General features: G+C 42.3%; 1 protein-coding gene across 1 annotated transcript in view; it reads right to left on the reverse strand.

The window, feature by feature from the left end:
* Nucleotides 1–370: 370 nt before the first annotated feature.
* igdcc3 (immunoglobulin superfamily, DCC subclass, member 3) overlaps nucleotides 371–26,631 on the reverse strand; it is a 53,289-nt gene continuing 27,028 nt past the window's right edge. The window contains exons 3-14 of the mRNA XM_056413027.1: nucleotides 24,327–24,471; nucleotides 24,086–24,216; nucleotides 23,736–23,873; nucleotides 21,311–21,469; nucleotides 15,757–15,922; nucleotides 7,665–7,912; nucleotides 6,357–6,521; nucleotides 6,038–6,226; nucleotides 5,663–5,767; nucleotides 4,845–4,980; nucleotides 4,485–4,692; nucleotides 371–763 (exon numbers count right to left, since the gene is read on the reverse strand). Of these exons, the coding sequence (XP_056269002.1) occupies nucleotides 638–763; nucleotides 4,485–4,692; nucleotides 4,845–4,980; nucleotides 5,663–5,767; nucleotides 6,038–6,226; nucleotides 6,357–6,521; nucleotides 7,665–7,912; nucleotides 15,757–15,922; nucleotides 21,311–21,469; nucleotides 23,736–23,873; nucleotides 24,086–24,216; nucleotides 24,327–24,471 (1,916 nt within the window). The 3' untranslated portion in view covers nucleotides 371–637. The remainder of the gene's footprint in view (nucleotides 764–4,484; nucleotides 4,693–4,844; nucleotides 4,981–5,662; nucleotides 5,768–6,037; nucleotides 6,227–6,356; nucleotides 6,522–7,664; nucleotides 7,913–15,756; nucleotides 15,923–21,310; nucleotides 21,470–23,735; nucleotides 23,874–24,085; nucleotides 24,217–24,326; nucleotides 24,472–26,631) is intronic.

A 26,631-nucleotide genomic window follows, 5' to 3' on the forward strand; every position in this document is an offset into this window, starting at 1 on the left:
TCAAACAGCCAAGTCTATTGCCCGTATGAAGGCAGAGAACGCATTAGAAAATGTCGATATCACTGAAAAAAAGTCCTGAGACAGAACACATCGAATCCCTGGATGAAGGCTGAGGTCTTTCGGTGTGCGAGAAGGTGGAATCCTTGATAGGTGAGAGCAGGCAGCAGGAGTCTTTGACATCCACAGAAAAGTAGAGATCAGACCAATAACTTATAAACACTTTAACATATAAGTGATATATATGTATATATATAATAACTTATAAACTCTTTAACATATAAGTATGTATATATATATATATATATAAAATCATCATTGTAGAAGAACATTTTGGGGAATTTATTATGTATGCTGCCCAACACCACATTAACAAAAGTCCAAATTTCAAAATAAAAAAATATTTTTTTTTAACTGGCCTGCTTGGCTAGTAGAAACAACCGTCCGTCAGAAGAGAGCTCTCCCAAACCTCAAGCCAAAACCACTCTGATGTACATACCTAGATTCTCTAGAACTTCTTAACTTACCGAAGATAAAATCTTTGCACAAAAGGAAAAACTACTTTGAAAGGAAACACTTGTCAACCTGAGTGAGAGAAGAGTCTCTGTGGACACTGTCCTGTGAAGTGGCCTTCATAAGATTAGCCATGGTCATGCCGACTTGCTCCCGCTGATGGAGGCTGCTGGAAATGCGTCTCTCGCTCCACCGAAAACGTGTCCAGCGGTATCGTAGACAGTTGGCCGGCGTTCAGCACGTAGGAGTCGGACTGAAAGCACATGCATAATTAAATAGGGTTACAAAGTGCATTAAAATCATTTATTGGACATGTTGGCCCACAGATGAATAAATAGACCTGAAACATATGACAAACAATAAAGGTCCCTGGCCAGAAATCTGTTAGGAGTCCTGCTGCATATGCATGGCAGGACTCCTAGCCATCACACTCAAAGAAAACTGATGTTCAGCTGGCGCATGCGCAAAGGGTAGTCCTCAATGAAACACATTTATTTTGAGTTGATATGCACACCATCTAACCTAAATAAATCTAATAAATGAAAGAATTCATACATTTTGTGTTCCACCCATTAAATATAAATATCTATTTTTGTAATTGATTTATTTAAATGTATCAAACAATATTTAAATGTGTCACCTCGAAGAAGGGCTTGAATCGTTTTTGTGAGTGTAACCTAAATAAATCTAATAAATGAAAGTATTCATACATTTTGTGTTACACCCATTCAAAATAAATATCTTCGTTTTGTAATTGATTTATTTAAATGTATCAAACAATATTTAAATGTGTCACCTCTAAGAAGTGCGTGAATCGTTTTTTTGAGTGCAGGATGCCCCATTTCTTTGTTGTGTAATCAACAACGTTAGTGCAGTTAAAGCTTTTGTTTATTGTCTGAGTTATCTTCAAAATAGTTGTTTTCCTGCTTTTACCAGACTATTATGAAGGCATTATAAACTGTAGCTCACACCTTTGAGTTATGTAGAACGTATATTACCCTGTATTAATGTAGTTTAGCGAAAATTCAGACAGGAAGACATTGGGTACAGCTGGTTCATTCACAAGTCTTGCAGCGATTACTCCATTAGCTGATTGGGGGCGGGCCCGATGAATGAACCAACCATTTAGAGCCAGCCCAGTTGGATAAGCCTATCACAGAGTCGTTGGTAACACTTTAAAGTTGTGTTCTCTGCTGCTGTCAGTTGTCGTTTCAGCTCGCGTCATTTCGACCCTCCGCCACCCCAGGCTCCTCCAGTTGGAGTTGTGGCAACTCTTCTTCGACACCATCACCAGTGTCTGGACTCCACAGAGATGGCGCGGCAGTGTCCAGTCGCCGTCGCGGCAGCTCCGCGGAGATTGTGCGCTCTTTTTTTTGCAGCGTGGCGGCGGGAGTGTAACGCGAAAACAACACAACAACAGTGGAGCCGCTGGCACGGAGAGACGAAAAAACATCGAGGGAAACGGAGGAATTGAATTTAGGGCAAGGATCAGATCCAAGCGGGACATGCGGATTGTAACATCGGTGGAGGTCTGCTTTCGACGCGAACAACATGTGGTGCGACCCCAAAGAACAGACTCTTTCTTGTCGTTCCTGCTGAAACCTTCCCGGGAGTTCAGCTGGTCATCACCACACAGTCTACATCATTTCCACGGCGACCGGCGGGCAGGCACTATCGGACACCTACATGATGTTATCGCATCAATCAGAAGTATCTCGCTCGTCATCACCACAGCCGCCACATTCCCACCACAACAGCGGACACCGTAGCACACTATCGACCTACATGATGTGTTATGTCGGCATCAGAACAAGTATCCCGAGCACATTACGTGTGCTACCAGAGGGGAAAGAACGTGGACCACTGCTACGCCATTCAAGAGAGGCTACTGTCTCTCTCCTCTCCCCGGAAAATAAACAAAGGATCGCGCGGAAGCGGCGAGTGAGGAAACGTAATGCGTGGTCTCAGTGACGTCAGCGAGTTTCTGAAGTAGCAATGAGCCTCATATAGCAACGCGGGACACCATATCGCCCCAAAGTTAGGGTAAGTTAGGTCCCAAAAGCCGTGGGTTGATAGATCCATCCGTGAAGCTGTGAGCGCCCGTGCTGCTGCCTGCTCGGGTCTTGTATCCATCCATGGGCGTACAAGGCGGCAAGGCAGTGTCTGAGAGGAGGAGAGGAAGAGAAGAAGAAGGAGAAGAGGAGGAGAGGAATCACAGATGGAGCAGCGCGGACACCAGGCGCTGCATAGGGGGCCACTACGACTACTGCAATGGTGAGTGCCGACGCATCCTAGCGGACAACAACAGCGCTTAGCTGCTTGACACAACAACACTGTAAGCGTTAGCGGGTGAGTTCACCACCTTGGGGATGACACACACTCAGACCGAGCACAGTGTGAGGAGGGCTCTGAACAGCCAGCTAGCGCTAACACAAACAACACCGTTAAGCGTGGCAGTGAGTTCTCTGGGGATGGCACACACACACCTGTGTGACCGAGCACAGTGTGAGAGGGACTACCGACCGTGGGCCCTCACCGTGGTCATCAGGCCACAGGTGGTCAGGGTGGGCAGACCACTCAAATCCCTCACCCTGAACACAGGATCCCCAGGGGTTGCGCTCCCTCCCCCCCTCTGTACTCCCTGTAACACCAACACCATCATCAAGTTTGCGGATGACACAGTGGTGGTGGCTGATCTCCGACAACGGACGAAGGGACGTACTCACCACTGGGATTAATGGACTACTGTCAAACACAGACACTCTGGTGAGAAAGGCAAGGCAGCGCCTCTACCCAGCCTGGTTTGGCAACTCTCTCGCGCAGGACAGGAAGGCTCTGCAGAGAGTAGTGCGTTCGGCTGCAGCACTAACTACACTACTCCCACCCTGCAGGACTTGGCCGGCAGGATCATGAGGATCCTCACCACAACAGACTGTTTCAGCTGCTGCGGTCAGGCAGGCACAACTGCCCCTCTAGGCACACACACACACACACACACACACACGTGTACTTGTTGCCCTGCACATTCCTGCTGAGCATTGCCACTTTCATTTCTGCACACACCTGTGTGTATGTGACTCCATGGGGGGATTCTGCCTGCGCAGATATCAGCATCTCTACCCCTGGTTTATCCTACTTCAGGATGGAGTCCAATCGCCAAAAAAGACTTTGCACTATTGCAATATTCTATTGTAATAAATGATTGTTCAACTCTAAATACCCGTCTCTCCTGATTGAAATGTGTTTATGTTGTGAATAATTTCCTCTCTCCTTTTTTGCCCAACTGTTTGGGTTGTAATGAACAAAAGAAGGAGAGACATTTAGAAGTTGCATCCAAAGAAAACAAGGCAGGAAGAAGAAACAAAAATTCTACTATTGCTAAATAAGTGACAGCAATTTATTTGACAAATGGTAAGATATAAAGCCGAATGTTTTCCCTGCTGCTAAATGCAGTTTCAGCTTCTAATTTGCATGATGGAATAAATAAGCTAAAATAAATTGGGTATTAATGAGAATTTAAGCATAACTCTTCACCTTTATTCTAGCATGGGTTTTATGTTTGCACTCCGGGCTTCAATTATATCAGTAACAATAACACTGCACTCACAAAAGTAACTTCTGAGAATAGGTCCAGTGGGGTAAGAAACACGAGTGATCAGAAGACCCTAAATAAAAAAATTCTAAAAGCCCGGACTAGCAAGTGAGCTCACCTGTGATGTTGTTAATAATCTCTCAAAAGGAAAACCATGAATGTGCATAACTACGACAAGTATGTTAAGATAAACAAACCAGGAAATTCGGCTGAAAGTCAGTTGGGGTTATACTGTAATTTGGTTCTAATTTTACCGGAGGCAGCCGAAGATACAAAAAATGTATAACCCAAGTTGAAATAGAAGCCTTCTTTTACCTTTCAAATATCTTTATCTATCACTCATAATGGCTTCCAGTTCACTTAATGTCTTATCAGGCCTCACCATGCATGTCTTTTGTGTGGGTTGAGTGAAAAGTCTCTCCAGCTCGTTGCTCTCGGACACTTTCTTCCCCGCAGCGCTGCCATTGACCTCCATCTTTCTCCTGGCAGCCCCATTCTGCCCAGAGGCCCCTTGGGAAGAGGAAGAGGATTCCAGCACAGCGCTGTGCCCCGCCTGGGGGGTGGCCTGAACCGTCTTACACATCACTAACCTATGGATTACATAAACACACACACAGAAAACTCTTGTCAGCCGCACACACATGATAACAACATGACAATTATCTCCATAAAAAATGATTGGCAAGTTATTCCATTGGGACGTTTTGTTATTGAAGCATTTACATGCCGTGTTGGTACTGACCTGCCGCGGTAGCTGAACACGAGGAAGAGCACACAGAAGATGATGCAGGTGACTCCGATGTGAATGCCGATTATGATGCCTGTAGTGGATGTTTCGCTCTGTTCATCTTTCACACAATCGCATGGGGCGTCCAACACTGACATGATACAGAAAACCTCACAGTCAAACCACCACAAACGTTTGTGAAAAGAAGTATTGGAGAACAAAAGCTCAGGCTGGGCCAGTTGAAGAAGTCTAAACTACTGCTCCAACACTTTATCTATTCTCTCATAACTATTGGTGTCCGAAACATGTTTGAAGTAAGCCCTGGAAACGGTCAGAGTTCGATGCAATAGAGTTTATTCTTCAAGCAAAGAACCAGCTGGAGGAAACCTCCGGAGACCAGTTGAACATTCTCATCCGACCGCTGTCTTATGCATTTCTACATCTGAGGCCGAAGACACTCCTTTCTATTTAAGTTTGTTTTGGAGACAATAGTATATATTTATTTTAGTGACACAAAGTTTCATCTTTCTATTTGTGTCTCGGGAAGTCCCAAACATTCCCACTCAAACATGATACCAATATTTTTTGTTTTCAAAGTGTATCAAACATATTTTTTCATTATTCATTGAGTTAACCATGTTAAATCACTCAAATCATACTATATTAATGCTAGTTTTAATATGCCAATTTTTGTGATAAATCAAACTCCAAGACTACGTCAGGGCGCTGTGCATGTGTGGATGTGTCTGTGATGGTCAGCTTGAAAAGATTAAACTGGGATGCACTGGTGGTGTAGCTGCACGTTGCTCTGTTTGGTTCGTTAAGACAATCACCAGATTTCTCCACCGCCTCCCGAAGTGAAACCAATCGCAAGGTGGCGTTGCCATCTCCGTGTTCGTTGAATGCGAGAAGCTTTATCTCATAAAGAAGTGAAGAATCTGGACAAAAAAGACAGGAACAGATGGTAAGCTAATGAAAGAAGCACACATCTCTTGAGGTAGGAGTGTGTTTTAGTCCTCGGTCCATCTTCAGCACAGTTACACAGAGAGATTCTGAAATGCATGTTTTCAAGACCAGAAACCACTATCAATGTGGCTCATTTAATTAAGATTACAATGGCAATTAAGATCAGAGAAACACTTAAGTCAGTTAAAAATAGAAGTTTGCTATGACCAAAAGTTGTAGTTCTAAGAAACTACACATCTCACCGAGCTGAGTGATGTTGTACTGGGTGACGTTGCGAGGGAATGAGATGGGACCAGTGAACATCAGTGTGTGGGCTCTTCTGTAATACAGCCTGAAGCCCTGATGTTGGCCCATCTTGGAGGAAGGTTCCCACCTTGCTTGTATAACACTCCTGTTCACCACCTTAGTGTAGAGGGATGGAGGTGCTGGCACTGAAACATAAAATACAGTCAACAAAAGTCTTTTTTTACATTGTAAACACTTCATATTAATGTATATTATTGGCAAACATATAGGTTGTGTGGGTGAGTGTGTTTTGTGTGTGCTCTGCTTCCAGCTCACCCTCCCCATGAGTGCTCTCGGTGACACTGTCTGATGGTTTGCTGGCCCCGTGGGATGTGTAGGCCTTGATGTAGAAGGTGTAACAGGTGGAGGGCTCCAGGTCCCTGATGATTTGCTGCAGTGTCACCTTACTGACGGCCTCCTCATACTCCATCTCCACTGGGTCTGAAGGAGGAAACATGGGGAGGTAAAGGAGGATATAAAATGAAATTAACAGGAAAAGAAAAAAATAAATATAATCGGTTTCGGTCGTTATTTTATGATTATTGCACATTTCACTGGTTTTATCAGAGGCGCTCTGTTAGATAATAGCTAATCTTGTTTGAACTAAATGGGGAAGGTTGGCTGAATTGCAGGGGTGGAGTTAGGAGATGGAGGTGGTAAAAAGTGGAGTCGCAAAGGACGTGTTAAAGCATTTTTATTGCTCTCAAGCCGGAGACAACCAACCATAACCAATATGCACCTCCAGCCCTCAACCTATTGGGCCATACCATCTTGGAAGGGCAATAACAGCAGATTCTATTGGTTGGCGCCCGGGGCCCTTAATTATCCGTCTTATAGAACTACTAAAGAGAACAGCAGCAGGCACTCCAAGAACCTCGGCACGCACAAAAAAAACAATCACATGCACACACTCATACGCTTGCCAAAAGCTGTAAACAACTACACTGCATGCTCATAAACAAGCATGCACATATGCATGTATGGACACACAGAGGAAGCATCATACCAAGAGTAAAAACATATGGATCCCAAGGTAAAATTGGTCCTTAAATTGTAGTTCTTATATTATATCCATCTGGATAGTGGAGTGTGGGGACTTACATAGCACTGAACACTTTTAGTTGTTTGTTGGCAGGAATGCATTTTCTTTCTGCTTTTTCCTCATATTGTAAGCAGTTATGGACAAAAGCATCTTCCAAATGAAAGTCATGAAAATGAGATGGGAAACACTAAAAACGCAGTGCATTTATCATAGTTTCCATGATCTGCAACAGAGACATGTATGTGTACAGTATATTCGTTTGTGATTCAAACTGCAAAAATAGATAATTTCCTTGTGGAATATTTTGACACATGCAATCAATCACAAGGACCACCACATGAAGCATGAAAGAGGAGCGTGACAATCATTGATGAAAAGGGCCATTTGTGATCCGCATGTAAGCAGTGGGCGCACATTGTTTCTGTGATTTGGGGCCCTCGCTGTCAATGTCACTGCCATCTATCTTCATCAGCTTTTCGTCTGGTGACTTATTTTGATGTCATCTATTGCATAGAACGATTTCGATCTTGAGTGCAACCCACCTGAAATCCTGCGGATGTGGAGCACATAACCGATGATGTCCTGCGTGTTTTGATTGGGCTTCCTCCAGGACACCTGGATGTTGGTGGGTGAGAGGGCCTCGGCCTGCACATGGGTGGGCTCACCGGGCAGGCCATCAGCCCAGAGCACGGTGAGGCGGGCACTGGCCTGTGTGGAGCCAGCGCTGTTCTCAGCGATACACTGGTAGATCGCCTCGTCATCCTGGCTGACACCATATATCGTCAGTGTGCTGTGAGAAGAGAAGAAGAGGAGAGGTGCAACAGAAAGAAAGGAAGGAAAGAAAATAAGAAATTGGGAAGTTTAGTTTCTCTGACACATATATATATTCAGTTGACTGTATCTGACTATATGTAAGAAATCTAAAGGACATTTTGCATATCCACAAGGTTAATTATGTTATTTAATAGTTCACTATTTAAAGTACTTTAACATTTCCATTAGCAAAGTAGTAAGAAGTACTTATTGTGTCATAGTGTTACATTATTATAATAATAATTGTTTCAAATCTGCTTATTTTAGCTATAAAGCGCCAAGTGCTTACCAGCAAGGAAAACATATAATTTAGAAACACACACACACACACACACACACACACACACACACACACACACACACACACACACACACACACACACACACACACACACACACACACACACACACACACACACACACACACACACACACACACAATCACTGCCTTCTCTCTATATTTTTTCAACCATCGCTCATCACTGTTGTTCCTTCACCACTCTGCTCTTTGTCTATCTACTGTATATCTGCTTCTTCCTCCTTCCCTCCGAACCAGTCTTCTGTTATAGAATAAATATAAGCATTGTGTGTGTTTGTGTGTATATGCTGAGTAGGTGTTATTAGACGAGAATAAGTAATCCACTCTCATTTGTCTGAAGGCAAAAATAAATAATTTAACTATATAAAAGACCCCCTGTGGTGTAAAACATTACTCCTTGCCATTTTCATACCAATGCCATTTTTGGTGTAATGTATAATATGTGTGGGAGAAAAGTGAAAACACACATAATGAATACCTTGGAAATCTGGAAGGGCTTGACTTTGTAACTTTGTCCTGCTACTTACTGTAAAGCCCCAGCTCGTGGCATTTTACAGATTTAAAGCATCTTTCTAATAAAGGAAAAAAAGCCTCTGGCCTCAAGTTCTTATGCTTTAATATAAAAACAAAAATGTAATGCCACAGGAGTTCAACTTATCCTGCAGCATCCTATGGGGTCAGATCATTCACAAAAACGAAATGCACACAGAGACTCAAAAATGCAAACATGAAGATTCACAAATACGCACAGAACAATTCACAAATATATTCAATTTACAAATGCACGCAGAATGATTCACAAATACTTTCCAATGCACACGTGAATATATTACGATTTATATACATGGAAAAGAAAAATCACAAATATATTTATGCATTTCTATGTGGATTTGTCTATTTGTTTGTGGATTTATATGTATATAAGTGTGGATTGCACTGCATTTGTTTGTGCATCGCTACACATTTGTGCACAGATTCATGAGACTCCCCTGCTGTGGCTCATCCGTAAATGCGGTTTTTTAACATGGACCTACCTGAAGCCAATCAGATGTCATCCCGCCTCCGTGGCTTGACTCTGTGGAAAAAGTAAAGTTTTCCGCGCCATCCACCATGAAAGAAATAACCACTAGTTCTGCTTTATGCTTGTTGAGGACATCCCCCACACATCGGAACATCTAACGCCCTCGTGTTTGGGTTCATAATATCCCCCATAGGCTCACACAGCTCGGTAATTTTCACGACTGCCGCTTCCAACGCGATTAGACTGGCAGCGGTCAAACCACCGAGATAAGCCCCGCCCCTCTAAGGTAGGAACGAAGTGAATGACGCTCATGTGATTGGTTAAACGTGAGGGCGACATCTGATTGGCTAGAGATGGGTCTATGTTGAAAAAAACGCATTTCCGAGTTGAGTCGGCATGGGGAGTCTCATAAATCCGTGCACAAATGTGTAGCGATCCACAAACAAATGCAGCGTTATCCACAAATAAATACATATAAATACACAAACAAATAGACAAATCCACATAGAAATGCGTAAACATATTGGTGATTTTTCTTTTCCATTTATATAAATCGTAATATATTTACATGTGCATTGGAATGTATTTGTGAATGTTCTGTGCGCATTTGTGAATCATCGTGTTTTCATTTGTGAGTCTCTCTGTGTGTATTTGCAATCATTGAAACTGATCTGACCCCATCGCATCCCGACTAATTTGTCACTTGAAGTTTGTAAAAACATGTCGAACTGATTGTCATCTTTCTTTGATTGACAGGTTGTATCCTCTGTGTATTAAATCTAAATGTATTGCATGCCATTCATAGAAAGAACAACATGTCAGCCATATGCGGTGCTTGTGGTCCGTCACTGGCGACCTTCTGGACCTTTGAAATGGGACATGAGGAAAGTTGCCTTTCTTCTGGGGACAGAAGTCATACCAGCCTCAGCGTGGTTTGTGAGGATGGATTTGTAAGAATCGGGGGTGCTCTTCTGGGTCAGCGGGCAGGATGGAGAGGGGAATTATTCCATTTCCTACAATTACAGTATACTTTTCTAATCGTGGTCAGAATTGGCTGCGAGGTAAAGGAGTTATTATTCTCTCTTGTCTGCCAGGTGGATTCAATCTGGATAATTATCAGGTCAAAGAGGCCCAATCCCACCTCTGACCCCGGAAGTGGCAGCAGTCGCCAGCCCTCAGCTCGCTACTCAACCATCACATTTGTGACAGCCTTTCATATCAGCGATGGATGGAGTGTTTGTAGATGGGCACCCCCGACCAGACGCCACAGAAGTAGCGTAGAGGCCCCCGGGGACGCCCTACCCGGATACCACCGGGCCTGGATGGGCCTCCTGAGTGTGTGAGGGGAATGCAGGGACATTTCACAAGACGTTGCTTGCTTCAAAAGGTACAGTAGCATCCGAGCGCATGTGTGCTCAACCACATACACATGCATGAACACACACACGTGTGTGATGCCAAGCCAATTACACGCAGACCGATCCTGCTGAACTTGTGAAATTCCACACCTGCTGTCAAAACGTCCTTTCCAAATTCAAGAATAAAAGCTCAGAGGTTTAAACATTTTAGAGTATCAGAATATATGATTATTTTAACTTTTTAGATATAACTTAATATAGAATTGTTCTCCACACAATTCTGTGTTTTGGTTTCACTTCGGTGAGCAGATACCGTGGTGCTTTTGGAGACTTTCTAAAAATAATTGGGCAAATAAGGAGCAGAGTGTCTCTGTTTGAAGTAGGTGTTACTTTTTTTCTGCTGCGGAAGCTGGAAATGTAAACCACATTTCTTCCTGTACCAGGATATTTCTCAGGGAAGACCTGATCGATGCCGAATGTTTTAAAATAATTTGTTTTAGGTTGCATCACAATTAGGATGAATTGATGAAAGACAGAAGAAAACAAAGCATACATTTATGCATTAAAATCTTTTGGATTGTCAATACTTTTCATCAATATATTGTCCTTAGTTATTATACAACCATTATATTCCTAGAGAGGAGGTCACAAAATGAGACACGGTTCTACTTTTAAACCATTTTTTCAAATAAATAGTTTGGACATTCTGTTTTAGAATACATTCACATGCAACAGTAGAGCTTGGCCATCAAAAATACATAAAGTGTGTGAGAAAGAATATAAGGATGGAAACCCGTCACACAGCATTTTGAGAGGGGTTTGGCCTAAATTTTTGCTTGTTTTGTCTTACATGAGCTCCAAAGCCATGCTGTCAGGTCCTGACAGGTTGACCCCATCATTTACCCATTAGTTCAAGGTCATTTCACAGATTTATGGATACGTGATTGACAGTGGAGCTCTGGATCTGTTGTTCGGCTCTGTTTACTCTCCGTTGTCTCTGAGCAGCACCCCACCAAAAGCCAGTGTGGCCATTCTAGATCCGGGAAGAGAGAATGGGGGAAAAAAATATGGGGACAAAGAGAAAACAGGAGGAAGAGGTGGGGAAGGGGGAGGGGAGGGGAGGAGCAATGTGTCTGTGGCCTGAGAGGAGGGAAGGGCCAAGGGATATGACTGATTACAGGCAGGGTCAGAGTTCAAGGCCAATGCCCAGGCCCCAGCTCTCTGTCATGGGGGCAGAAGGGGGACGTGGGGCACAGAGAGGGGCCGCAAACAAGAAAGGCAGGTCTGGGGGAAAGAAAGAGAAGAAAAAAGAAAACCCTTTGAAAGGATTCCGCAAAGAAATGTCTAGGTTTGTGTAGTGGCCTGCTCCTTCAGATGTTGCTCATTAATTATAAAACACACCACGGTACTCACACACACACACTTGAAGAATGTTTGTTTCTTTACTATACAACTTAAATTCTCTCTACATCAATGTGAAAAAGATCTAAATGATTGAGAAAAAGAGGGATCTCTCTCTCCTATCTTCATTCATCACATGAAAAAGATCTAATTTGTTCGTCAACATCAGTTACAATATCACTTTTAAAATAAAAAAGGTTGTATTTCAATGTTTATTAGACTGCCTGCTTTAAGATCACAGGTTGTACATGTTGGATGTTTACATGTGTCAACTTTAGAGAGTGAGGCGAGTCTTCATACATAATTCTGATAATTATCCATCAGCTTCAAAAAGCCACAATAACATGCTTTACCTTGCCAGCGAGGGCCAATAATGAATGGGGTAGCAATAGTGTGTGTGTTCTTGTTCCATCATGTGAGCATGTGTGTGTAGGAAAGCCTGTTGAGGCACACAACTTCACACTGAGCATCAGTCTGTTTATAGAAGCAGCTAATCAGCTGCTCTTTAACATCATCGCGTCTCATGCAGCGTTTCACGTGTCTTCCTTGTGTTTGTTTGTGTGTAACACTTGCGTGACAAGGGCGCACCACATTTTGTGAATAGTCATGTTTGACTATACATTTGCACAACATGAATGATGGCATGGACCACAGGGCTACTTGTGCACATACGAGGCTCACTTGCTTTTTGATTAATGTATGTGCATGCGTGTGTGTGAATGAAATGTACAATCGATTCCCTTCCTTCCCTTGTCCGATTTGCTTTTGAAGGTCAGCGTCATGAGGGATGCTGAAGGGACAAACAGTGTATGTATATTTTTACACAAACACACACACACACACACACACACACACACACACACACACACACACATACAGACTTTCCCACCACAAACACAATTTACACTGTATATAAACACTGCATATAGAAACTTCCGGTATCCAACAGAGTATGTATATGTGTTTATAATATATAACATAATACAATTGTTGTGCTGCCCAGAGCTGACATTTGAATATCATTTGCTCATCATTATTGTGTCTTGGCTTGGTTTAAGAGGTACATTGTGCCCTATGCCTCATTATGTTCCCACTTTTTCGGGACCTCCACTACAACAACACAATTGGTTTTTTTCAGCTTCAGGTAAAACTATAAGGTCTCCAAACATCCCTCTGCAAAATGTCATGTGCAACTGACATGTATGGGATGGCTGTAGCTCGGTGGGAGAGCATGTTGGCCTCATCACAGGGGTTGGTATTTCTATCCTCAGCTCCTCCAATATTTGTGCATTAGATGTTTGCATGTAATGGATAAACACTCGGTTCTGCTTCGGTAAAGTGCATGTTCAATGCATCTTGTGCTTGAAATTGACCTTTTTAATATCAAAACCAAGTTTGATGTTTTTTACTGTACTTCAATTGCAGTAAATTACATAAATTTAGGTTATGGACTTTTGGTCGGAAAAACACATCAACTCAAGCTTTAGGATGTTCTAATGCACATTTTATACTATTTAAATACCAAACATACAAATCTATTTGTAAGAAAATAAGAGACATATAGATTAATCAACAATACAAATTAATGTTAGCACTTGTTTCAAGCACACACAGTCCAGAGAGCAGTATTCGGCTAAACTAGTCTGTGTATATATGTTGTAGTACACAGAGTTAGATAATAAAGTAATAATAAATAAGAAACTGTGATAATGAATCGTACTGTTATGTGTTCTTACTCGCCTCAGAGTTTATCTACAGAGTGTAAAAAGAGGCCCATTGAGCTGCTCTGTGCTCTAAATGGCTGGCTGCATTTCCTGGTCAACTAGCAGAGTTTATGAGATAATTAGCTAATGGTAGATCTCCAGCTGAGGCCTGCCTCCTGAACCAATCACAGAGCAGGATTTGTGATGCATGAGCGACCCATTATAGCAGGTCTATAGCATACACGAATGGTGGCAAGTGAAAGACGCTGTGATTCTCTGACTACCCGCTCTATCTTTCGGCCTCTCTCTCTTCATTTGCTCTTTCTGCCAACTCAGCATTTCACTTTTGAACACCCGCTCATATTTTTGTATACGTCCAAGTGCGGCCACTCATATATTTCTTCAGGCAAGTAGGAGTGGAGCGGTGTGTGTGTGAACGATGGAGAGGTCTGCTCCCGTCACTCACTGTAGAGTATGGCTTTTCTTTGTGCAAATTTAATAAATTCACTTCATATTTCTCTTTCATAAAAACTACAATATGCACGCATGGCTGGCTGCCAACATGTAACTTTATTTGCTGGAAGGATAGAGTATAGCAGTTCACACACACACACACACACACACACACAAACACCAGACATTATCAGCCGTTATTTGGTATAATTCACAAAAAAAGTAGGTCCACCGTGTATGTTCTGCTCTATATTATCTCTAAGATAGCCCTCCTCTGACACAGACAACAGGCACTGTAACATGCAACCTTTCCACTGTGAGGAGCTGAGGATGGTAACTAACAGAGCTGGTTGCCGGGTACATTCCTGGAGACTGCCATGGGAAAGCCTCCAACATCCAGTCAATACGCTGCTCGCATACAAAGGCACAAATAAATTGAGGCTCACGAGTTGGCAGGCGTGAATTCCAGCAGCTGCCGCGTTAGGAGTGATGGGAACGCAGCAAAATTGAGCATTTGATGATGCCAATGATCTGATTAAGGCAGTCGTTTAATCCTGAAATCCATATTTCTTCTGTGATTTAGGTCCAATTTTGTCAGGACACAGTGAGTGTGTGGGAGTCAGGTTTGGGAGGGAAATCTGGGCTGTGTTACTCACAGTTTGCATAATGTGCTGGCCACAGTGGCCCTTTTTCTGATTATTTTCTAAACTTGTTGCCAGGCTATGTTTATTCTTTGGTTAAAATACAATTATAAATGTTGATAATCCTTTAGTCAACACATGTGGGTTTCACACAAGCCATCAAGTCTACAGTTACACATGTTCATATGCCTTTAAGACAGATTTTGATCCAGATAAATTGGTCCATTAGAGGGTCTTGCTGATGAATTTAAGAGCTAAAAAGACAAGTGTCTTGTTTGAGGATAAACACCAGCCAAAAGATATTTTCACAACCTGGCAGCCTAAAAGCTACTCTTATTGATGTCTTATGTGTACATGCATTATTTATTATCCATGAATAAAGACTTACAATGATTTCATATAAAGTGTGGCTCATTAGAAAGTTGTACCAACATCCCTCCAAGTAGGAAGTCTCCATAGTGTTGCACGTGTACATGTAAAATATATACATGGACAATAGATTGGTGCATCAGATGTAAGCACTGCATTAGTCTTGGGTTTTGGGTCTTGGGTTTTGGGTTGGCTGTAGCTCAGTGGGGAGCCCACTGCCTGTAATTACTAAGGATTGGTCAAATGCAGAGAAGAATTTCATATATAGGATATTCATATATTATTATTATTAGTCCCAAAAAAAGTATGGAAAAAGCAGACCTCTCCTCAGCTAAACAACATGACAGATTATGGCGAGTTGCTTGGAGAAACAATACTTCTGACAGTTTCAACAACCTCCGAAAAAGCTTCACCATACATGTCGTGCAGGGCTATTGTTTTGCTATATATATATTGTTTTGCTTTGTGACTTTTTTCCACAACCTGACAAATCAGTGGGTACCCTCGTATATATGAATACATTTCCTTAAGATAAAAAGGAAAAGTTATTGTTCACCTGTTGTTGTTCCTGAGTTTGACGTGTCCCCAGGGCTCCAGAATCTGCCCGTTCTTCAGCCAGGTGAGCTGGGGCTCCGGCTCGCCCTCAGCCTGGCAGGTGAAGACCGCGTTGGTGCCGACGGGCCGAGAGATGGACTGCGGAGCTTGAACAAACTCAGCTGGAGCTGAAAGAGGAGGGAGACAGCGAGTCAGATAAGATGACCTCGATTTACAAACAAATGGACGCGACGCGAGATAAATCAGTGCCAGAGAGGAAAACAAGAAGATTAGAGCAGAATCCAAAGGTGCAAAATGAAAAAGAGAATCACAGAAACATTGAGAAGAATGAGCGTAACGAAAACACAGAGAGAAAAGCGAGACAGCGCAAGGATGAATGAGGAAGGGGATAAAGAAGATCCCACAAGGTATACAGGCAGCTGTATTTTACTAAAAATAAGTAGTGTACTGCATTATAGGTCTATTGTATACATACTGTTGAAAATCTAGCAATTAGAGTAAATTCGTGGAATTAAAAGAGACTCCAGATTTACTCAGGGGAAACTCAGGGGAGAAGCATAAAAGTGGAAGGAAGAGAGCAAGACAATCAACAACAACAACAATGTTACTTGGGGACTAATGTGCTTTAAAACAAACACATTTAAATTGAAATTAAATGATGCAGTTTGTAGTTTCATAACATCTTGTCTCATCCCATGCTACAGGCGTGGTCAATTTGTGGTCATGACTTATTCATATGAAATTATTCTTTCAGCAGAAAAGGTACTTTTTTTATAATCACAGAGTAATTACTCTGCCGGAGTTTAATTTCTGGCTTGGTGTTTTCATTTGATCTGACAGACAGAGAGGTATTGTACCGTATCCTCTGCACTCATTGTCCCAGCGGTTATCAGTGAATTAATAACCTGAATTATTTATGCCCATATTAACTAAGATAAAATGTGGTAATTATAATATCTGAGAGACATCACTAGAGGGTAGAAATCTGGAACACTGGGCGTATCATATTGGGTATTAATAAAAAATTAAAAACTTCAGCTTTCCTACATTCGTTCTGTGCCGATCCTTCATCATTACCTGGTGAACCTGAGCAACTGGAGTCAAAATGTGAAATTACACCTTTAACACAGATGCTGGATAGAATAAAACAACATTGAATTATGTTGAGTGAGTTTTAACAGAGGTAACAGGTATCAGTGAGAGACTACACCAATGATTGAGCACCGGTGAGAGACTAAAACAATAATTGAGTGTTTCTCAGTTTCAAACATTTCTGGAAAGACTTGAATCATAAAAACCGTCCAGAAATATACAGTTTAAGGACATTGATTGATAAAAAAAAAAGAATAAATAATGTCCCTAATTTCATTGGCACAGTAGTTGTTTGCAAAAGTTATTCAATCAGGACAAAATAATGCATTTGTTGAGGACTATTTTCAGCATTTGTGAGTATTTACTGTGGATGCGATTGACTCAAAACAAACAGCAGAATCAATGGCTTTTGGACAACAATGAAGGTCTATTGCAGAATTAGAATTTGGATACACAGAAAATAATTGTTACTAAGATCGATTTATTGATGATCTTTTAAAAGGATTTTTTAACAATGATAAAATGATTGACTCAAACCATCCTTGTCATTTAATGAAATGGCCCAGTGTCTAGCACTTCAAATATCATTGCTTATTGCTTTTGCGATACCAGTTTAATATCTTTCCCGCATTGTTCTGTCCTCCCTCGTGTTCCCAACCTAAATGACAAAATGTTGCCTGACACTTTTCCAATGGGAACATTTTCATTTTCCAAAGCTAAGGGACCCATCGGCACTTGAAAGGAGGTGGCTGACAGCGTGTGATGGTCCTTTCATTTATTTCTCCCTTATTCCCAGCTTCATTCTCTCTTTCCCTCTCACTCAATGTGCTCTTTGAAGGCTTTCTTAAAGGTGAAGGTCAGAGGGAGCTGGAGAAGATATTGATTTGCACCTGTATATTTGTGAGTTAGATCATCAACACCATCTATCACATTTGGGCAGTCACAATTGACTCCTCCTCCGTTCTTTGTTTCTGAAGCTATTTGATTCGCTGTATCAGATGCATTTGTAATGGTTTCATAAGACCTCTGGTCTGCATTCATTATGATTGGCATTTTGTGACCTCTGTAATCCTTTTCTGAATTAAGAGCCACTGACATCCTCTCATAAGGACATACAGAAGTTTAGTGTTTTTCTCACCAGAGCACACCTTTGTTTCCAAAAATCAATGACAAAACCCAAAGACATTGACACATAATTACATCCGTAGCTTTTCCTCTTTGTTCCTGCTAGGGTATGGGGCCTTGTCTCAAACTTGACAGGCAGGGAAAAAAATGAAATATTGATTAGGATCAATACTACTATGGGCTGAAGCAAAGTGTGGTATATCTGATCAATATGTGAGTGAGGCAGATGCTGGATGTTTCCTGCGACAACTAATCCACCGGGGGCCACCCACACCCGGCTGCATCTCATTGGTCAAAACCATGAATCTCTCTGATCTACCATCAAACACTTTACTGGTTACAACACAGCATGGACAAAGAGAATAATATAAAAGAACTAAATAACAGATTAAACACCATTTTCAGAGAGCAACTTTAAAGGGAAATACCAGTTGTGCATGTTACATTGCTGTAAAAATACAAATATGTATTTGACTTTCTGCCTGATACATTTTATCGATGATGTTGTTTGTATTTGTTTGTGTTATAGTGCCATTAAATGTTAAGTTTGAAGGATAAAACTGTTTTAAATTTTTTTTAAATGGATGTGCCCGTCCATAGATGCGGGAAAACAGCACAACGCTAATGAAGCCAATACAAATACTCTCCTCGATACTATCATGATTAGGGATGGGTGTCGTTTTTTTCTTCTTCCGATACCGGTGCTAAACCGGTACTTTTAAAACGATACCTGTGCCTAAACGGTGCCTGAACCGATACTTTTTTTTTTAAACGCACAATGAGGACATTAAAAACCTCCTTGGCCATATTCCCTGTAGAAGCCGTTATCATGGAGCACTGACACACAACGGATATCAGACTGTTAACATACACAATATATGTTCTCCATTATATGATGTGATATGTATTGTCATGTGCAGACTTTATAGGGTTAATCCTGTCACTGTTTTGATGGGCAAAGAGAACAACCAATCAGAGGTACTGAAGATGACACGTGACAAGTACAGTTTTGCTTCTGACAGCGAGAGTTCCACTGAAACAAAGTGACGCCCCACGGTCTTTATTCCTCCGTCACTATATTCCCGGTAACACCGGGTATACAGCCGGGACCGCTGGACACCAACACATCTGCTAGCAGACTGTCACGCCAGAGTACGCTTTGCTAGCTTAAACATGGTTATAATGGCTAATTTATTATTTCTTGGCCTACTTTTATGAATGCAAGACTTGCAGTCAACGTTACGGTACTAATCTAAGTTCAGGCTGCTCGTCATAATCGGTCTCCACGTGTTCAGGGGGACCGGTGACGGTCTCCCCATCGCGCCCAGCCTGACGCTGGTGTGCTCGACACGGGCTCACGTAGTCACACACGGCCAGGGTTGCCAGGTCTGTGTGACAAAACCAGCCCAATGGCCAATTAAAACCAGCCCAATATCAGAACTCAAAATATGCCCGTGCCAAACCATATACACTGCTTTTAAAGTCCATGTCCAGTACCGCTGCTAACCATGTTGGTGCCCTAACCATAACTCCTTCATGATGGGGGGGCAGGAGGGCGCAAGTGACTTTTTTTCGTCAGGCGCAGGAGCTCTGCGGCGCACGCGAGACGGAGATCGGAGTAGTGTTAACGCGACACGTAGAGACAGAATGACATGCTGCTGTAGAGACGACCAACAACAGACGTATTGGAAGCTCATTCTGCACATGCGTTAAATGCGTTAAAAAAAAGTAACTAATTAATCCTGTAATTTAATCATAAGGCGTTCACGCGTTATTTTTCACAGCACTAATATATATATATATATATATGGTTCGTTGAAATAAGTTTTTTTGAGAAATCATAGGTTAGGGCACTTATAAGCTAGATAGCTTCAGCCTCGACCCTTTCGGTCAGCCACTTTCTTCTTTTGTTGAATTCTGATTGTTGTATATTTTGCTGATCGAAATAAACTAAACTAAAATAAAATAAACTAAACTAAAATAAACTAAACTAAACTAAGGGGTTAAAAGGGCCCCATTTGTGAATCCCACAGAACCAAACCCACCCCGGGATGGGGTGTAGGAGTAATCACACGAGGTGATTCTCGCCAAACCGTCCCACCCCGTTGGGGAGGTCGGCGATTCATAATCATACTCGCCTATGAATCGCTCCTCCCGTGTAGGCGATTCTGAACCGCCTATCGCCCACCGCTCCTGTGAGATTCACAAATCCCTGCTGCTTTGCTGGAAATCACTTCTACTTCCAGACTCTGGTTCGGGGCTCCGTGACGTCACTAGCACCAAAGTGCTTAGATGTCACGTGACAATGTTTCCATGGTGACGGACAAGGTCGCGGAGATCGAAGGCACTGTGCGGATGTGTCGGCGTGTACGTGCTGATCTGGAGTCAGTTTGGTAGGATTTGGGTATAAATAAATTATTTCATTTAAAATATGGATTTTTATTTAAAGATATTCATGTAATTTGCATGCAAAATAGGTCTACCCGAACCAGCGGACAAAAAATTCAACCCGCGGCAACACTTCAAAAGTAGCCCAATTCCGCGGGAAAACCGCGGACCTGGCAACACTGCACACGGCGCAGCCTCCGCTGTCAAAGTTAAATGATAGGCTATCGTAACCTGCTGACAGGGCGGAGTCACCAGAGAAGTTCACAACAATAGTTTTTTTCAATTTTAATCGGCTCAGGCACCGGAAAGAAGCACCGAAATGTGCGTTGCGTTTCGGTCCGGGTAATACCGGTTGTATTGGAACCGGTACCATATTGGCACCGGGTTTCGGTACCCAACCCTATATGATATGACAGAATTGGATTTTAAAAAGTTGGAGGAATGAAAGAGAAGTGTCTCTGTGGACGCTGTGCTCAGTGCCTCAAAATGAAACACATCCTTTGTTGGCCCTATCTCTAAAAAGCAATTTGCCATAAAAGATGTAATCACTTGTTGCCTCTGCAAATATACTATATTGTACATGATTTCTTGTCCGTGTATACAGACCAACAATGGTAAAAACTCTTTTTAATTAAATAGCATTTATTTTACTGAAACCATAACTCCTAATGTAATGTTATAGATTGGTTAGTTCTGTACTATTTTTGACAGTTTGTCCTCCCTATGAGGGGATCACTCTTTCTCCTGTGCACGTAGTGTATTTTCTACGCTTGATGTGAAGGCGGAGAAGTTATCATATGGAATTCAGGTGCCTGCACAGATGGCCACCCACAGAATTCACACGCTTTACCTTATCACCTGACCACAGCTGTATTTATATGCTTTGAGTGTCCCTCCACGACTCCTACCTACCTTTTGTAAATAGCACATTTATTTTCTCCAGAACTCACCTTGGACCACCAGACGTCCCTGAGCCGTTCTACGAACACGGGTCCCCGGTTTGTTAGCAGCACAAACATAGACCCCTGAGTGCCGCACACCCACATCTGAGATCATCAGGTTTCCTGTGCCGAGTACCTGAATTCCCTCCACACCAATGGGACGTCCGTCTACTCAGAGAGGAAAGAGAGAGCGAGAGAAGGAGAGAGAGAGAGCAGTTAAGAAGGATGGAAAATAATGCAAGTAAGGCAGCACAAAAAAGGACCAGGTGTGCCCATGCACAGCATTAATTCATGTTACGTGGGGAATGAATGTGGTGCATGTTCTCGAGTTGACGTCAGAGGAGGCCTGAAAGACTCAATAAATAGATACACTTTTACAGACTCAATTTGACAAAGTGTGTGCTATTTCTAGTCAAGTCAAGCATACAGCTTTCACAATGAACTGTGTGCGATGTCTTCTGACAAAGCTGCCAGTAAAACGGACAAAAGGGTAATAAAGACAGGAAGGTCACAGTTTGTGATTGCTGCGTGTGCGGTGTTCAAGCTGAAATGAGTTGTCTTAACTGGGAGCTAGTTGTCAGAGTGGCTACCTAAAGAGTACATTCATCATATGTTTTTTATTGTAAGTGCAGCTTTTCTAATGGATGTTCGGTTAATTAAAGCTTTCACACTTTAACTCCTTTCTTCATGCTTTTGTCTGACAAAGCGTTGAAGTACAGCTGCTTTTAAACCGTGACAGGAGATGTTCCAGCCGCCACTGAGGGACCAGAAACTCTAACTGCAACTTCTAATCTTCTATCTCCTTACACGATCCATGGCTGCCTAGTCTCGGCTCTCGCTGTACTTACATGATAAGCTCACTCTTTCCTGTGCTCATTATGTGGAGTCTCTGCTCCAACAATGACTCCAGTTTGCCTCTGATATTAGCTACGGGGCCAAGTGGGCATTTTAATTTCCATCTGCAGCCTGCAAGCTTGTATGTTCCAGATTTTAAGTTTTAAAACCCAAAAACCAGAGAGGCCGGGAGATGGGCAGCCCGATGGACCCATGCAGTGGCAGGAGAAACAAACCATATGATCCCTGGTTATCAGTGTTTCCTTAGGTGTACTTTCGTAGCTTTAATGCAAATATTTTTAGTTTAAAAGTGAGCTTTTGTCTAAGTTCAAACTATCTTTCGTTAAACGGCTTGTACTACTGCATGAGTCTGATAAAAGCATAGCAATATAAAACAAAAATATAAAGGGAATAGCAATGAAACACAAAGTGAACAACAAAGAGAATATAATATTGTTATAAAACTGTGTAAAGCTGTGTAAAGAAGAGGACAATATTTGTAATGAATAATGACAAGTAATTGAGATTAAATAAATTGCTCCAATTTCCCTGCCAGCTGGTTTTGCTGTGCGTGAGACACGTCTTATTGTTCTTCTGTATTTTTCTATTATCATTAACCAACTAATCAGTATAGTGAGCTTTTGTGTAAACAAAAGCAGTCTTTCCTTTTCTACTATATTTAGTTATTTCTCTATTGCCCCCCCCCCCCCCCCCCATCCCGCCACAATCAGTTTCTCTCCATCAGGCTCTAATTAACTTAATGTCAGAAAAGAAAGAGCACAGCAGCTAGCCGGCTGTTGAATGAATAGCAGTAAACAGACTCTGGCAAAAAGGAATGACTGATGTGAAACTATCAGATTAATTATGCATTTTAGCCCAGCCTGCTGTAATCTAATACACACAAATCCTATAGTGTTAGCATTTCATTCTAGCGACATTGTGTAAGGCAATACCCTCAATCAGATTATGCCCAAGTGCTTGGGAGGAGCAGCAATTTACATTTGGAACAGCAAATGGTATTGTATAATATAAAGAAAACAAATACCAGATTGAAAAACAAGGTTCTGACAGATTTTGACTGATCGTAAAGAAAAAACACACAAGCCTGGCTGGAAGGGGAAAACTAATCGTGTCTGTTTCACCACCTCATAGCAATTACTCAGAGGCTCGCCGATGCTTCGAGGGTTATTCAACTTCATAAGGAGAAGCATGCATTTATAAACACAGAGTCAAACACCATGTTTAGCCTCAAGGCCTCGAGGCCTAGTGATGAATCCCATTGCCTATATTGTATATCCAAAAGATGCTCCACTGTGTCGAATGTATTCTGTGCACACATGCACATTATTACACAATGCCGGACAGATCAAAGCTGTGCTGCGAAGAACATACAAACACACAAGGACAAAAAGCACAGATGACCCATTCAAAACACTCAGATTTTACATGCATGGATTCCCACTGAGATTGTACTTCGACTAAGTGACACTTAATTCCTCAATTGCAAACACATAGCACGCAAAAAAAGAAAGAAAAATTTAAACTCCAAAAATGCACTTTCTAGGGCTTTTCCTTTGATATGAACACAAATTGTTCTCACCTAGTCTGCTCCAAGACACAATGGGCCGAGGGTATCCGGTAGCAACACACTCCAAGATGGCGGTTTGGTGAACAGTGAGGGTGAGGTTTTCTGGACCGACCACTATCATAGGCTCTTTGTAAACAGATGATTGAGAGACTGGGGGGAAAGCAGCGGAGAGGGGACAATAAGATGGGAACGAGCATGATGGATGGCATCCTTTAATTGTATTTCTCCGGAATGCATGAGCTCAATATGCGGCTATCTCTTGAATCATGTACAAGAACAATAGGTTCAGAAAATCTTGGAATTATGCGGGGCAGATAGCCCGCTCATGAGGTGTAGATGTAAAACTGATTAAATATAACAACCTGAAACAGTGAGGAGTGCTTCAGTGCTGTGTTTCACTCCAGCACTGTTATGGGCCACACAGCAGAACTTTCCACTGTCCTCCTCACGCACGCCTGTAATCTGTAGAACACCTGTAGGCAGAAGAGTGTACCTGCGAGAGAGAAACAAAGACAGAAGACAGAAGGAGTCAAATACAATGAGACTTGGTAAAAGTGCTGCCATCACTAACAAGTGCCATTTTGCAATTTGGTGTGGGCCAACCTGTCGTCCTGGGTGTCCACAGGACGGCTGTCTTTTTCCCAGCTGATGACCGGCAGTGGCAGACCATGGATCTGGCACTGGAATCTAGCAACGCCGGACTCCTCAGCATGCACTGACTCTGGTTGGACATGGAAGTCTGCCATAGCTGTAGAGGAAGGGAGTGAGAGGGGGATATTAGGCCATATAATCACAAAACACCTGGCTGCTTCCAGGAAATAACTATTTATGTCAGATGACCTCCCTCTTTTATATCATAAAAATGAACCACCTATCTATCAATTCATGCTAACACACATGTCACATATAGCAGAACCAGTATCAATAACTCTACAGAGAGCCTCACTGAGCTGTATTCACATATCTAGTCTACTGCCGGTGCCAGCAGAACAAAAGCGCCATCGAAAGTGGAGCCAGCAACAAACTCAATTAGAGGGAGGGCCTCTTCTTCCACAGTTCTCCCACCTTCTTCAACACAAGTGTACTCATTTAAATGTCAGCCATAATTAACTTGGACACAGGAGGACTTATCTGAACACTGTTAGCATAAGAAGAGGGACGGATCCCTTATTATTTTATAACCTCCTGCTCCTCACAACCTGTAGCCTGCGTTTATTAATTACTGAGAGGACGAGCAGGAAGTAAGCGGAACTACTAATTTCTCATTATGCTTATTTATAAAGGAAACATGCACGGTTCTTGTCTGCTTGTCTTTCCACTGAATTCCTTTTTTCCTGCCTGTTTGTGTTTCCTCATCGAATACAGATAGAAATTTCAGTCTTTGTCATGCCATTGTTATTTGGAAAGGGTTGATAGTACAGTTTAAAAGGACTGTTACATACCCAAATGGCACACATTCGTTTTAATGGACAAGACGCTGAGAGAGAGAGGGGTAATTCATTTGTGGCGGTACTTCAGACCGATGTGGCTGCGTCAGTGGTCCAGAGTATTCCACTTCAGAGCTTAATGAGAAGCGTGGCATTCTCCAACACGACTTGACCTTAGATCTCTGAATAGATGTATGGAGCTCTGATGAAAACTTAAACATGCAAATTGACTATTCTTCCAGTAGTGACAGCTCACTCGTCCTACACTGCAAGTTCTCTGTGAGAAGAGATAGCACATATACGGTTTCCATTGTTTTGTCTCAAGACGAATCTGACTGTGACTCAACCTTACATATTTCTTGGGATCATATGTTTGCTTCGTCTCCCTCCTATGAAGCCACACGTAGACAGCTATATATCTTACTGGGGTAATTTGGCCGAAGTAAGTGGCCCAAGTGCAATGTCTTTATCTGAGACCCACAACTTACATTTTAGTCCTCACGGGGAAGCATACAAGTCTTGACTGTCTCAGAGAACAGAATTATTTTACCACCAAACCACGCATACAACTCTTTGCATGTCCATTAAATAACAACTGTTACATCTATTATTGGATATTTCCCAATTCACATGACAGAATATTGGCCATCAAGAACATTTTCATAGGTTCTCAATGAGCAATACTTTCTGTCTTGGCCTGCTGTAATACGGAGCCTGGGCAGAGGCTGGCAGAGTGTATTACTAAATTCAAGCCTAAACAAAACTGTCACTGCAAAAGTTTAGGAGTGGGGAGAAAACGAGGAATCCCTCAGAACCTAATACACACAAAAAACAAGCAGCTCACTGACTGATGTGATCAAAAGGCACTTTCTGACTGGAAATACAGTCTCAATGTAAGATACGTGCATGCAGGAACACTGCTGGTTGTGCTGTCCATGTGTACTGGGAACACTGGGGACATGAAGAGGGAAACAAAATTGCATTTGAATGGAGAGGAACAAAGGAGTTTAATCGGAGGACCAGAGCCGATTGGAGCTTTTTTTGTCCATCTTTGCCAAGTAGTCATGGTATCCGCTGATCTGGCGCTTCTGTGTGTCCACCTACTCAACCCCCATAACGGGCCCCACCCTTGGCCCTCATGCATAAAACATGGTTTCTCTAAGAGGCCCACACCCCTGCGACCATCAGCACACTCGTAGGATCAGACACAATCAGAGAAATAATAGGTTGGATATGCAGATAAACATATGCAGAAGGAGAGATCTGCATTATGCATTTGCCTTTTATTGTGTGAGAGGTTGCAGAGTCAATCTAAAGGGATGGAGCTCAGAGACAGCACACACACGTATAAACAAATGCAAAGAGCTGCTTCAACAGAAACAAGCAACTCAAGCAATCTCCCCTCGATGCTGCAGGAAAAGACAGACACACATGTGGCACTCCCAACACCCAGCCCTAACAGACATGTTCCTCGATTGTTT

This window comes from Pseudoliparis swirei, chromosome 4, assembly GCF_029220125.1.
Source record: "Pseudoliparis swirei isolate HS2019 ecotype Mariana Trench chromosome 4, NWPU_hadal_v1, whole genome shotgun sequence".
Lineage (NCBI taxonomy): Eukaryota > Metazoa > Chordata > Actinopteri > Perciformes > Liparidae > Pseudoliparis > Pseudoliparis swirei.